The 12,426-nt window shown below is 49.6% G+C and overlaps 1 protein-coding gene across 2 annotated transcripts; it reads left to right on the top strand.

Moving 5' to 3' along the window:
* The first annotated feature begins 804 nt into the window (after positions 1-804).
* Positions 805-11,929, top strand: GNPDA1 (glucosamine-6-phosphate deaminase 1). Of its 2 annotated transcripts, none has more exons than XM_028092918.1 (7): positions 805-852; positions 1,731-1,860; positions 4,814-4,915; positions 6,327-6,509; positions 7,542-7,726; positions 9,404-9,578; positions 10,483-11,929. In XM_028092918.1, exons 2-7 carry the CDS (start codon positions 1,737-1,739, stop codon positions 10,581-10,583), a joined length of 870 nt encoding a protein of 289 aa, XP_027948719.1. In that variant the 5' UTR covers positions 805-852; positions 1,731-1,736; the 3' UTR covers positions 10,584-11,929. The 2 variants fall into 2 exon arrangements, with proteins under 2 accessions (XP_027948719.1, XP_027948717.1); XM_028092916.2 differs by lacking the exon at positions 805-852 and adding an exon at positions 1,358-1,399.
* The last annotated feature ends 497 nt before the right edge of the window (positions 11,930-12,426 follow it).

The following is a 12,426-nucleotide window of genomic DNA, read 5'->3' as shown; positions in this document are numbered from 1 at the left end:
GTGTGTTTTTTGTTGTTGTTTTAACAACTAAACCAACACTGAGGCCAAAGAACAAATCCTTAGAACTGTAGAGGTATTAGCTCCATAGCCTCATCTCATCAGGGCCTCACCAGACCAACACTACCTCTTTCAAGCTGGGCTGGAGCTGCAGCTGGGCCCCAGGGGAGAGGTGAGCCCAATCATGGGACCTGCGGAACATGGCCACCTAGCTCCCGGTGGACATCATGTGTGGTGTGTTTCCATTTCTGTAAAATGTAAAATATATTCAAGGAAAAAGATTTTGGAAATGTAGCCTAAACTCTCAGCAATGTTATCTTGGGGTGGGGAGCTGGGGGGACCAGGGACCTCCCTCTTTCTCTAGCATAGACTGCTGTGAAGATTAAGATTTTAAAAAGAAAGAAAAATCTAATTATATTTAAAGCAAAAAAGTTGTAATATTCAGGTAAAAAAAAAAAATGGCACCTAAAAAAGTTAAACGGAAGGCAGAGCCAGGCCCAATCCCTGAGGCTCTAAGGAAGTGATTTTGCTCTTCCTCCCCCCAGCACTAAAAACCTGGCCCCAGTCCCCCCGGGCCTGGGCACTGCATTCCTCGGGGCCACCTGGAGCCCCCAAGTCTCCAGGCCGCACAAAACCGGCCTCCAAGCCTCGCCTCCCACAGCTGCGCCCGGAGCCGAGCGGACAGGGGGGTTGGCCCCAGGCAATGCAGAGCCCGCGGGCGGCCAGGGCCCCGCAGTGGGCGCAGCAGAGTCGGCCCCTCCGGCTGAGAGCCGCTCCGCGTGACCCGGGGCCACGTGACCCGCGCGGGGCGGGGCCGCCGGCGCAGTTGCTGCAGCCGCCGCGGGAGGTGTCCGAGTAAGTGGGGAGCGGGGCTGGCGGGGACCCTCCTCGCGGGTGGGCGTGGGCGGGGGTCCAGGCGCTGCCCCAGCCTCCGGTTCCCCAGGAGCCGGGAGCCCAGCGAACTGCTGGGACCCCCCCCCCTTTCCGGTGCAGGGCCGGAGGGGCGTTGGGATCGCGATCGGCGTCGGGCAAACACTCCTGTATCCTTCGGCTGCCCGGGACCGCCATCCCCGCCTCCCACCCTGAGTGATCGCAGTGCGGGGCGATTACATTGACCCCTGTGCTTTGGGGGGAAACTGAGGGTCCACAAAGCAAGGCCGGCGGGAGCACCCCTCTACAGGAGAACACACGTCTCCAGGCAAACTCCACGGCTCTCACCTGCTATAGTGGCCCATATGGTCCCATGACCCCTCTATTGAGGAAGAGGCCGTGGGTACACACTATCCAGCGCGTGGGGGTAGAGAAGTGGGGAAAGGGGTCGAGCTACAGGATAACAGCCAACATTGAATAGTGTGTGGTTTACATGCCCTCATTTAATATTCACCATCGTGAAATTTGTCGGGTAGGTACTATTGTCCCCATTTTCACTAAGAAGAAACAGGCTGGGAGAACTTGAGTCCTTTGACCAAGGTCCTGCGGTTGGTAAATGGAGGAATTGAGATTAGAACCCCGGTCTGTCTCACAGCAGCGCCTCCTGGTGGGTGGTGGAGGCACTTGGCCCAGCCTGTTAATTCCTCTGTGAACCGAAAGTTGGGGTCTTCCTCTTCCTTGCTCAGACACCCTGGAGAGAGGTTGTTGCTGGCTGGGAAGGGCTTCTCCCCTCTCCCCAGCCACCTGCATCCCTTTCTCCCTGTCCCTTACCACTGATTCCTTTTGTCACCTGCCCCCTACAGGACAAGATGAAGCTCATCATCCTGGACCATTATTCTCAGGCCAGCGAGTGGGCAGCCAAGTACATCAGGAATCGCATCATCCAGTTTAACCCGGGGCCAGACAAATACTTCACCCTGGGACTTCCCACTGGTGCGTTGGGGGATGGAGAGGGTGCCATGGATTGTGGGGGAGTGAATGAGCATTAGGGTTTTTAAGGGGCCAGGTACGTGGGCTCACTGAGCCAGGAGACTTACAAGGAGGGCTCTAGGGTGCTGGTGCTATGAGTGAACAGCCCTGCTTCCTGGAAACGCAAAAACAAGAGGACCCAGCTTCCTCTATGGTTTGGTTTAGGTGCTGCCTGCTCCCGAAGAGTTCTGGAGTAGAAGGGATCTTGGTTAGGCAGGAAGAACTTGATTTTTCAGCTCCATTCTAAATCAGCCCAGTCCACAACAGGCTGTCTCGGAATCTAGGAGTCCTTAACAGAATTAAGTCCTAATGCCTTCAGGCATACATTTTATGTAATGAATTAAGTTCTGTGCATCTCGAGTGCTACTACCTGAGTACCATCCTTGGCAGAATTGATAGTCTACTCAAGGCATTTTCTGTAAGGTTTAATTAGACGCAGGACCTACCTGAAAAACAGCCTCAGTTTCTTCTGGAAAAATCAGCTCGTTCCTTTATGGGAGGGTATCTATTTTGACCCCAGCTCCTCAAGGCATATGGTCCTGATTCTCTCTGAGTTTGGGTGGATTTGCCCCAGTGTCCCATCCACTAGAGCAGGGGCCTTCAAACTTTTTCTGTAAATGGTCACATGGTTAATATTTTACACTTCCCTGGCCATATGGCCTCTGCCGCAACTACTTAACCGTCCTTGTAGCTCAAAGGCCACTGCAGACAACATATAAATGAATGCGCCTGGCCATCTACCAATAGAGCCTGATGGACGCTCAGGTCTGAACTCGTATGATTCTCACATGTCACAGAGTCAGACTCTTTTGATATTTATAAACATAAAAAGTGTAAAAACCATTCTTAACTGATGAGCTATATAAACAAAGGCAGCGGGCCAGATTTGGCCTGTGGGCTGAAGTTTGCGGGCCTCTGCACTAGACACTTGTGGGAGCATAGCTGCACGTATCTGCGAAACCGCTAACGTCTTGGGCCCTGGAGGGGCTGCACTGACGTCCTGTTTTCTAACCATGGAGCCTCTCTGGACTAGAGTCTCTGCTCCTGCTGAGATCCCTCCCTGATTCCCCATCACCTGCACAATCAGGTCCCAGCTCCTCAGTGTGGCCTTCAGGGCCCTCCAAGACCTGGCCCCCTCCTGACTGCCGTACCTGAACCGGCACAGCGTTTCCTTTTGGGTTCCTTGTAACATGGCTTCTGTTAGGTGAAATGCCAGTCGGGGGTTCTGGGTGGAAACCAAAGAAACAGCTCTGGTTCACTTACGCAGAAAAGGAATGTATTGGCTAGATAACGGGGAGCTCACAGAATTGAGGAGAAAGCTCGAAGTTTGGAAAGCGGACATGACATGACGAAGCTCAGGGGAAGGCCAGGGAAGCTGTGGGGCGCAGGCACGGCTGAGGCCCTGGCACAGGGACAGACTGGGGATGGGGCGGGAGGGAACTTTGATTCAGCAGGTATTTAGTGAATGCCCACCATATGCCGAACTCTTCTAGGTGCTGGGGATATGACGACAAACAAAAAAGACGTAAACTCCTGCCTCCTGAAGTTTAAATGGTAGTAGGAGAGACAGACAATAAGCAAGTTACTTGACAAAATACAGAGTATGTTAGGTGGTGATGAGTGAAGGAGAAAAATGAGGAAGGGAAGCGGGGAGAGGGAGTGTCTAGGCAGGGGAGGGGGTCCGCGGTGTCGGACAGGGTGGCAGGGAAGGTCCCTCTGAGAAGGCGACATCTGAGTAGAGGCCAGAAGAGGTGAGAATTGTGCGGGTACCTGAAGGAGGAGCAGGTGAGGAGCGGGATGAATACGGGTGAGGCTGGGAACCCGGGGCCGAGTTATGGGGGGGCCTTTGTTAGAACTGGTTATGACTCAGTGAAATAAGAAGGCATTAGTAGGTTGTGAAAAGAGCGATCTGATTTGGGTGGGGCTTTTTTCTTTCCATCCTCTTATTTTAAAAAATTTCAAATATTCACAAAAGCTGAAAGAATAGTACAGTACCATTCTCCTAGGCTCGCCCATTGTTAATATTTGCCACATTTACCCTTCGTCTCTTCTGGCTCGTGTTCTCTGTCTACACACAAACACACACACACGTTTTTTTTTTTTTTTATGAGCCACTTGAAAGTACATCCCAAACCTCCTGACGATTGACCTCTATATCTTTTGGCATCTGTCCCCTCAGTACAGATGTTCTCTTACCCAACGACAACACTGTTACCATACCTATTAAAAAAATCATTCCATAATATTGTCTGTTATGCAGACAGTAGTAACAGTTTTTTCCTCATTGTCCACATTTATCTTTTATAGTTTTTTCCCCCAATAATCCAGTATCCAGACTTCACGCATATTTAGTTCTTTAATCTACAGAGGTCCTCTTGCCTTTTTCATGTGCTCTAGAACCTTGACTTTTTAATGAGACTCAGTTCACAGGAGTTTGCTGCTCCTCGGGGAAGTCTTCCTGAGCCCACAGACTTGGGCTGGTCACAGCTGGCATTACTGCTTCCTACCCCAGCCCCAGCCAGTGAGCTCGTTCCGAGCGGCTGTGTGTCTGTGCCTCCTTGGTGTTCCCATCATGTGGCCCACTGCCTCCCACATACTAGTTGCTCACCGAACACGTCAGGACGTTAGGTGCGATGTTTACTCGGGTTACTCATTCCGGTCGTGCCAGTCAGCAGTGTGCCGACCACTGGGATTCGGCAGCGGACGAGACAGACACAGCCCTGGCCTCCTGGAGCTCACACTCTGGTGGGGAGGGGGGGGAGGTAGCCTTCGGAAGCGCGGACAGGATGGCGGTTAGGACTGGGGCACCGGGGGAGGGCTTCAGATCTGACTGGTTCTCCCTGTGAGCAGCCCTCATCCCTGGGTGTCCTCAGGAGCTGGGAGCTGAAGGGTGTTATGGCTGTGGCCTCTCTCACAGGGAGCACCCCAATTGGCTGCTACAAGAAGCTCATTGAGTACTATAAGAATGGAGACCTGTCCTTCAGATATGTGAAGACCTTCAACATGGATGAGTATGTGGGTGAGTCTGTCTCTTTCCAGGTGTTCCCTGATTCCAGGAGAGTCCTGCTCCTCCCTGTTCAGGTGCAGCCCGGGAGGGGAATAAGATTGTCTCCGGGAACCAGTGATGTTTGGTGATAAGCTCCATTAGCGAAACCTTTCTCTTCCAGGCCTTGGTGCACTCAGGTGTAAAATGGTGCTCTGAAAGCTGACCTCAGGTTGTAAGCATTAAGTGATCTAACGGATATGGAAGCCTCTTGTACAGAGCAACCATTTTAAATGTTAGAGGATCTCCTTCTCCTCTGCCTCCTCCCCAACTCCATGCCATTTCTTTCTGTAACCAGTAATTGCCAATGGGCTCGTGCCTCCGTGTCTGTCTGGTCTCTCCAGCATTCATCTTCCAGCTTGCCTTTCTGCCAGGCACCCTGGGAGAGGAACAGAGACTGGTGTCCCTTCCAGTGCTGAAAAGCTATACCTTCATCTTCTGTCACCCCCGCCATCATTTTGTAAGGCTACACTTTAAACATTCTTGTTTTCAATTGTGGTAAAATAGACATAAAGTTTACCATCCAGCCGTTTTTATATGTAGAGTTTAGCAGCGTTAAGTATATTCACAGTGTTGTGTAACCAGTCTCCAGAACTCTTTTCATCTCGCAAAACTGAAACTCTCTACCCATTCAACACCAACTACCCATTGCCCACTCTCCCAACCCCTAGCAATCATCGTTTTACTGCTTCTGTGAATTTCACTACTCTAGATATCTCATTTAAGTGGACTCAGTATTTGTCTTTCTGTGACTGGCTTATTTCACTCAACAAAATGTCCTCAAGGTTTGTCCGTGTTGTGGTATGTCAGAATTTCATTCCTTTTTAAGGCTGACATTAAACATTCTTCATGTTTAATTAAACATCCACTTGAAACTTTTTTTTCTTTGCTAAAAATCATTTTGGGGAAGCCCTGAGAGAATTCTCTCCGACCAGCTGGTGTTCAAGTTGGGGTTCAGGCTCAGAGGGGTTATAACTGGGGATGAATGGCGGGGTGGGAGGCACGGGCAAGGGGTATGCTTGCTTCCTGTCCCAGATGGGCCAAGTCCTTACCCCCAGGTTGTAGGCCTCCTCCAGAAGCCCAGAGTGACCCTGGCCTCCCGCCTACAATTACTCCCTTGTGAAAAGGAGATGAGAATGAGGGGATTTCTCAGGCTCCCAGGGTGCAGTCACTCTGGGCCAGTCCTGCCGTCACAGGTGGTGGTGGTGGGTGGACACGGGGATACCACCCCAGCCAATTGTGGCTGATCGTGGCCTGGTGCCCAAGGCCCCCTGATGGGCGTTCCCCTGAAAGTGTCGGTGGAGGTCTGAGGGCATCCTGGCATCTGCTTTGGGAGGAGGGCTCTGGCTCAGCCTGGGTATGACTGAGTGTTGCCATGGTCCCACAGGCCTTCCTCAAGATCACCCGGAGAGTTACCACTCCTTCATGTGGAACAACTTCTTCAAGCACATTGACATCCTCCCAGAAAACACCCACATTCTGGATGGGAATGCACCTGACCTGCAGGCTGAGTGTGACGCCTTTGAAGGAAAGATCAAAGCCGCAGGGGGGATTGAGCTGTTTGTCGGAGGTGAGCCTGACGCTCTGCGGCACGTGTCCAGGGCAGGCCCAGGGTGCTGAGAACACATGGAAGGGGAACAGGACCCATGCCTGCCTCCCAACAGTTTTCTCACTGCACTGGTAATAGCAGGAACCATTTATTCCCCTGAGGACGCAGGGAAGACATAGATAGGAGCCCTCACTCCCTGCCTTGGCCGTGCTGCTCAGTGACCATGTGATCTTGGACGTCTCCTCTCTCTGCACTCCTGTGCCTTGTTGGTCAAGTGAGATGTTTGGATTTGGATTCAAAGATTCTATTCCCTAGTCCTGAGGTTTTATATGGATCAGTCCACAGGACTTACCTAAACAGTTAAAATCAAAAACTCGTATGGTTCGAGAAGATTCTGCACTCAGCCCCTGCACACTGTAGATAGCCATGTGAACCCCAGAGAAGTTTTGTGACTTGCCCCAGGTCAGCCAGGGCAGTGGCAAGAAAGCAGGAACCCAGGGTGTCCCCTTCTCAGTTTGTGCTCTGTCCCTACCCTGGGCTGCCCCCTTACGTTTCCATCTTTTGCCATCTCTGGAGCCACCCATGGGAGTGTTAAGCTTTTACTGCTCTAGACTTAACTCTTTTTTACTTCAAGGTAGGAGGAAGAGGCTGAGAGCACTCATGTTCAAAGATTTTATAAACTTTGCAACCCTGTCCAGTCCCTGTTTTTTTATTTGCTGTGACTATCCCAGCGGCAGGACCTCTGACTACTGGCAAGAGAGGTTACCCTTCGCTGCTCTAGTGAAGCAGAAGCTATTTGGATTACTGCTTGCTTAGCTTTCTGAGGGTGGTCACAAGGTGACCAGGTCATGTGTGTGCCTCAAACAGAAATGGCTAGGAGGTGGGGAGAGGGGAGGGTCTTACACTTAAAGTGCACCTGCCCAGGGTGAATGAGAAAAGAGCTATGATTTCAAGGATTTTACACACCCCAGGTGGGGAAGGATAGATTGTCCATTCCTGAAATCTTGGCTCCCTGGGACTGACAGGGCTGCCCTGGCTGTTTCTCCCGGGCAGGCATCGGCCCTGATGGACACATTGCCTTCAATGAGCCGGGCTCCAGTCTGGTGTCCAGGACCCGTGTGAAGACTCTGGCCATGGACACCATCCTGGCCAATGCTAGGTTCTTCGATGGTGATCTCACCAAGGTGCCCACCATGGCCCTGACGGTGGGTGTGGGAACTCTCATGGATGCTAGAGAGGTAAGGGCACATGGGGTCCCCAGGCCTTCCTTGGGGGGTTGGACTTGTCTTTCTGTCATTAACTATACAGGAACCACCTGACAACACTGTTAACTAAAAATGAAGGCATTATAAATACGGCTAAAATCCCAGCTGATCCTCTCACTGGTCCTCCTTCCTCTTTGGAGGCAACCACTAGTCTGTTCTCAGCAGGACCCTTTCCACACTGGCTGCACGGGAGGCTGCAGGCTCCCCGGCCTCTGCTTACGCACCCCTTTGGAGCTTCTCAAGGCAGAGGAGCCCTGCACTACTCAGGTCCGAATAGGAATTTGCATTTGCACAGGTACCGAGAGGGACTGCTGGTTCCCTGCAGTTGGTGGAGGTCACTGTTTGAAGGGAGCTCCCCCTGCTACCCCAGGATATTTGTGGTTATGGCCTTGTGCTCGGGGACTCGTAAACACGGAGAAGTGTGATTTAAGTGACTAAACGCAGTTGAGTGTGTTTTTCCCTAGAAAGTTGGGTATCATTTTAATTTTTTGTGGTTCCAGTTTCTTTACTATCTTTCATTAGAATTTTAAAAGCATTTTCTCTTCCTTTCAGGGGTATATTCAGTGGGAAGCAGTTACCGACATTGTAGCTTCAAGTTTCTTTGCCCAGATCTGTAAACAAACATCTACATAGCGGAAAAAGCTCCCTATTTCAAGAGAACTTTTGTGAAATGAGTGAGGTCACCAGCTTTCTCTTGGGTGACCTTGACTCAGTATCTCTGGGGGTCACCCGGCTGTGTTTGGCCGTATAGCGTGGAAGCACTAGGGTGTGAGGGCTCTCCCTGTTCTGGGAGGGTATTACAGTCTGGGAAAGGACCTGGGTCTGGAAATCAGGAGTTCTGGGGTCCTGAACAGATAGAGTTGCCTTCTCTCTTGCTTCTGATGTCTCATCTTTTAAGAGAGAAATAGTAAATCCTGTTCACAACTCCATGGTACATCGAATTACAATGAAATCTAGAGGGCAGAGTTCCTTCACAATCACTTTCCAGCATTTATGTTCTTGATATTTTAACTGTTGAGGGAGTCCGTGCCTTTGTTTTATTTGAACATAAAACATCACCCCAAGTCCTATTAGTCAGTCTAATACTTGGCATTGAGAGTGACCAGATTAAGGGGCAGCCTTTGTGGGATGGAACCTCAGCGGCCACACACATAACATGACCATCACTTCCATGGCCCCTTGTAGATGGTGCATATTGGAACCCCTCTTCTTCAGACTGCACTTGTGAAAACTCACCCAGCCTAGGACCCCCTGGGACTCAGTGTCCCAACTGCTGGGATTAGAGGCATGGGCCTTTGTCTGGCATATGTGTTCGTAGCTTTCATCAAAGGTACCAGGAGGCACCATTACAGGGTGGTCTAGAGCATGGACTCTGGGTCAGAAATGCCCTGGGGCAAGCTACTTACTCCCCTGGAGCGCATTTCCTCATCACAGAACATGGGGATGGTGATGCTCCCAGCCTCAGGTTCCCTGGGCAGTAAGGCAGAGAGCAGGGAGCACCGTGTGCTGCAAGCCAACAACTGAAAATGGTCTATTAAAAACAACAGTGCTTGCAGCCAGTTGGGGGTGACTGGACCAGAACTCAGGTTTCTGGACTCCGGGTTCCACTGCTTATTCTCCTCCATCACAGGCTTGTTTTCTGATCCCCAGGTGATGATCCTCATCACAGGTGCACACAAGGCATTTGCTCTGTACAAGGCCATTGAGGAGGGAGTGAGCCATATGTGGACCGTATCTGCCTTCCAGCAGCATCCCCGCACGGTATTTGTGTGTGACGAGGATGCCACCCTGGAGCTGAAAGTGAAAACCGTCAAGTATTTCAGAGGTGAGGGGAGGGGGCGAGGAGTTTGGGCTATGCCGGGTGTGAGGAGCAGGTCTCGTATTCTGGCTCTGGCCATTTTCATAGACAACTCTGATGTTAATAAAAACCAAACCTTATGGTCCCAGAATACACACTCATTGCTCTTCCACCCATGACTGCAAGGGTCTATTTCTGGAGGCCTATTTGTTCTACAGAGGCAAGAAGACAATGAAATGAAAAATAGCTGAGGGCTATGTGGTGATCTCTTGGCAGGGCTATTGAAGCTCAGGGTTTGTTTTTTTTTTTTTTTAATCTTTCCAGGACTTATCCAGGCCTTCCCCTCTAGGTGGGGCACTGAACTCTCATGAGGATCTTTTTCTCTTCTACTTTAAGGACACACTGTGGGGCACCTGGGTGGCTTGGGCAGTTAAGCATCTGCCTTCAGCTCAGGTCATGATCCCGGGGTCCTGGGATCGAGCCCCACATCGGGCTCCCTGCTCAGTGGGAAGCCTGCTTCTCCCTCTGACGCTCCGTTCCCCCTGCTTGTGCTCTCTCTGGCTTTCTCTGTCAAATAAAATCTAATAAATAAATAAATAAATAAATAAGGACACGCTGCTTTGGGCATACTTAGGGGAAAACCCTCATTTACTAAGCACGCAAATTAGGAATTTATTCTTTGGTGAAAAGATTAACCTTTCAATAGCCAACACCTCTAAAGAGTGAATTTACAAAAGGGCCGTGGATTCTAGCATTCATTGGGAATAATAAATTCTTTTCCTACTCTTAGTATTTTTGTCATTTGGAGCCACAGAGAAAAGATGATTTTCAGTACTAGGACAAAATTTGAGAGCTCCTGGATGTTATTGTTCATAATCGTGTAACTCTGCCTCTACTTGCATTAACTACCTTTGTTTTTAATTTTTCACAGGTTTAATGCTTGTTCATAACAAGTTGGTGGACCCCTTGTACAGTATCAAAGAGAAAGAAACAGAGAAAAACCAGTCTTCTGAGAAACCATACGGTGATTAGCCTGTGCTCATCCTAGCATCGAGTACTTCTTTCGGACAGGCAGAGCAATTCTGGAAATTGCCTTTATGAGGACAGAATTGTATTTCTTTAATCCAGAATGGTTACTCCAGATAAATGGGTATACTTATTGTTCTTGGCTATGCAGCATGGAGCCTAGTCATGAGAGTTTAGCTACAGGGAGAAGGACTTGTTCTGTAACCTACTTTAATCAGAAAAAAAGTCTCTGAAAAATGTACTCCATAATTTTGATGTCTGCCCTACACAGATTAGGGTTTTTTAGTTTTTGTTCTGCCTCTGGCACTGTTCTCATGTATAACACACTCCCGTCAGGAATTTCTATCATTACATACACTGATTCTCAACTGGGGGTAGTGGGGGGCCTCTGTGTTTTGGCCCAAACCTCTTTGAAAGCCTCTCTTGAGTAGGCCTGCCTCTTCGTTTGGGAATCACTGTTCCAGATTAAGGAACAAACTCTTAACCTTCTGTTCAGTTATAAGTGCCATGGAAAGAAAATGATTCCTTACTTTCTTTCCCTAGTTGTTTTTTTTTTTTTCCTGCTCTCACAGTTGGCCTTTCCATGAACTTGGAGGACTCCTTGGGGGAGGAGGATCTAGGTGGCTAGGACTAAAGAGAAGGCTTTTGCTGATAAACTCAGTCTCAAGGGGCCCAACCACGTCAGACTCCCCTCCCTTCGGGACCCCCTGGCACCTGGAGGAAGGTGGAAACCCTCTTCCCACCAGAGCCCCATGTTTTTGTTCCAGGGTCTCCCTGGGGCGACAGATCCTGCCACAGCATCAGTGTGTTCAGCTAAGGAGATGGAGGCCAAGGCAACAGCTCAGTCAGGCCTAAGTTTAGTCACAACACGAGCAACATGTTCTCCTTCCCTGAGTACGCAAAGACAACATACCAAATGCTTCTAAAGTTGCCTAATAATAGCCTTTCCCCACTTAAAATACCCTGCCCTTCCAACCCACTCAGGTTCCTGTGGCGCGCTCTGACGTTCCCAGAACATCAGGAAATACAACCCTTTTGCCCCTCTGTCCTTCACCCCTTGTTCACAAAATGAGTTTATTGCTCTGCCTTTTGACTCCTAAGCCTTCGTGGAGTGGATGCTGCCTTCGCCTCCCTATTTCTGTGCCTGTTTGAAGCTGCTGCTTCCTCTCCTTCTGGGAAAGATCTTTCAGAGACTGGCTCAGGCCTCTCTTCAAGTGCTGTGTCTGGTACCAGTGTTTGGTCTTGAGCTTTTATAAAACGTGATTGTGCTGTCATTCTGTCTTAGGCTAACGGATCAGTGGACTTGTTTACAATGTGATATTTTCTATTAAATCCAATATTTTCAAATGAAATATGTCTTTGTGGACTTGCACCCCCAGAGGTCAGAGGGTGGTCTGGGTTGGTATTTATATATTTTGGCAACAGCTGGTGAGCAACGCTTCACACTCACTCCTCACAACGGCTCTAAAGGACAGCACAATCGTGGCAGCTGTTGACCTCTTCAGTCATCGGGGGGAAAAGAAAATAGTTCGTAATAATGAAGCACCTGTGTAAAATGGTGGGCATGAGCAGATGAGCAATAAATTGTGATGTTCCGGCTGTACCTGGGATCCAAACGAGGATATGGCTTCTACAAAGAATAAGGAGACTTGTGAGCAGGAGGGATATAAAAACTGCAGGGTATGGGAAATAGGTTTAGGTGGTTTTTTTGTTAGAAAAGTAAATATAAGGGAACATCTTGGGTCAATATAACCAATTGAGGTACAAGTAGAAGTTGGCAGAAGGGTTTAATTTTTTATCAGTTGTATTAAGATAGAATTGACGTGCCCATAAAAGTCACCTATTTTCA

Source organism: Eumetopias jubatus, unplaced genomic scaffold, assembly GCF_037043125.1.
Source record: "Eumetopias jubatus isolate StellerSeaLion01/CBP00866 unplaced genomic scaffold, mEumJub1_p1.0 scaffold_5, whole genome shotgun sequence".
In the NCBI taxonomy this organism is placed as follows: domain Eukaryota; kingdom Metazoa; phylum Chordata; class Mammalia; order Carnivora; family Otariidae; genus Eumetopias; species Eumetopias jubatus.
The sequence above is the reverse complement of the archived record's forward strand: the minus strand, read 5'-3'. Positions and strand labels throughout refer to the sequence as shown.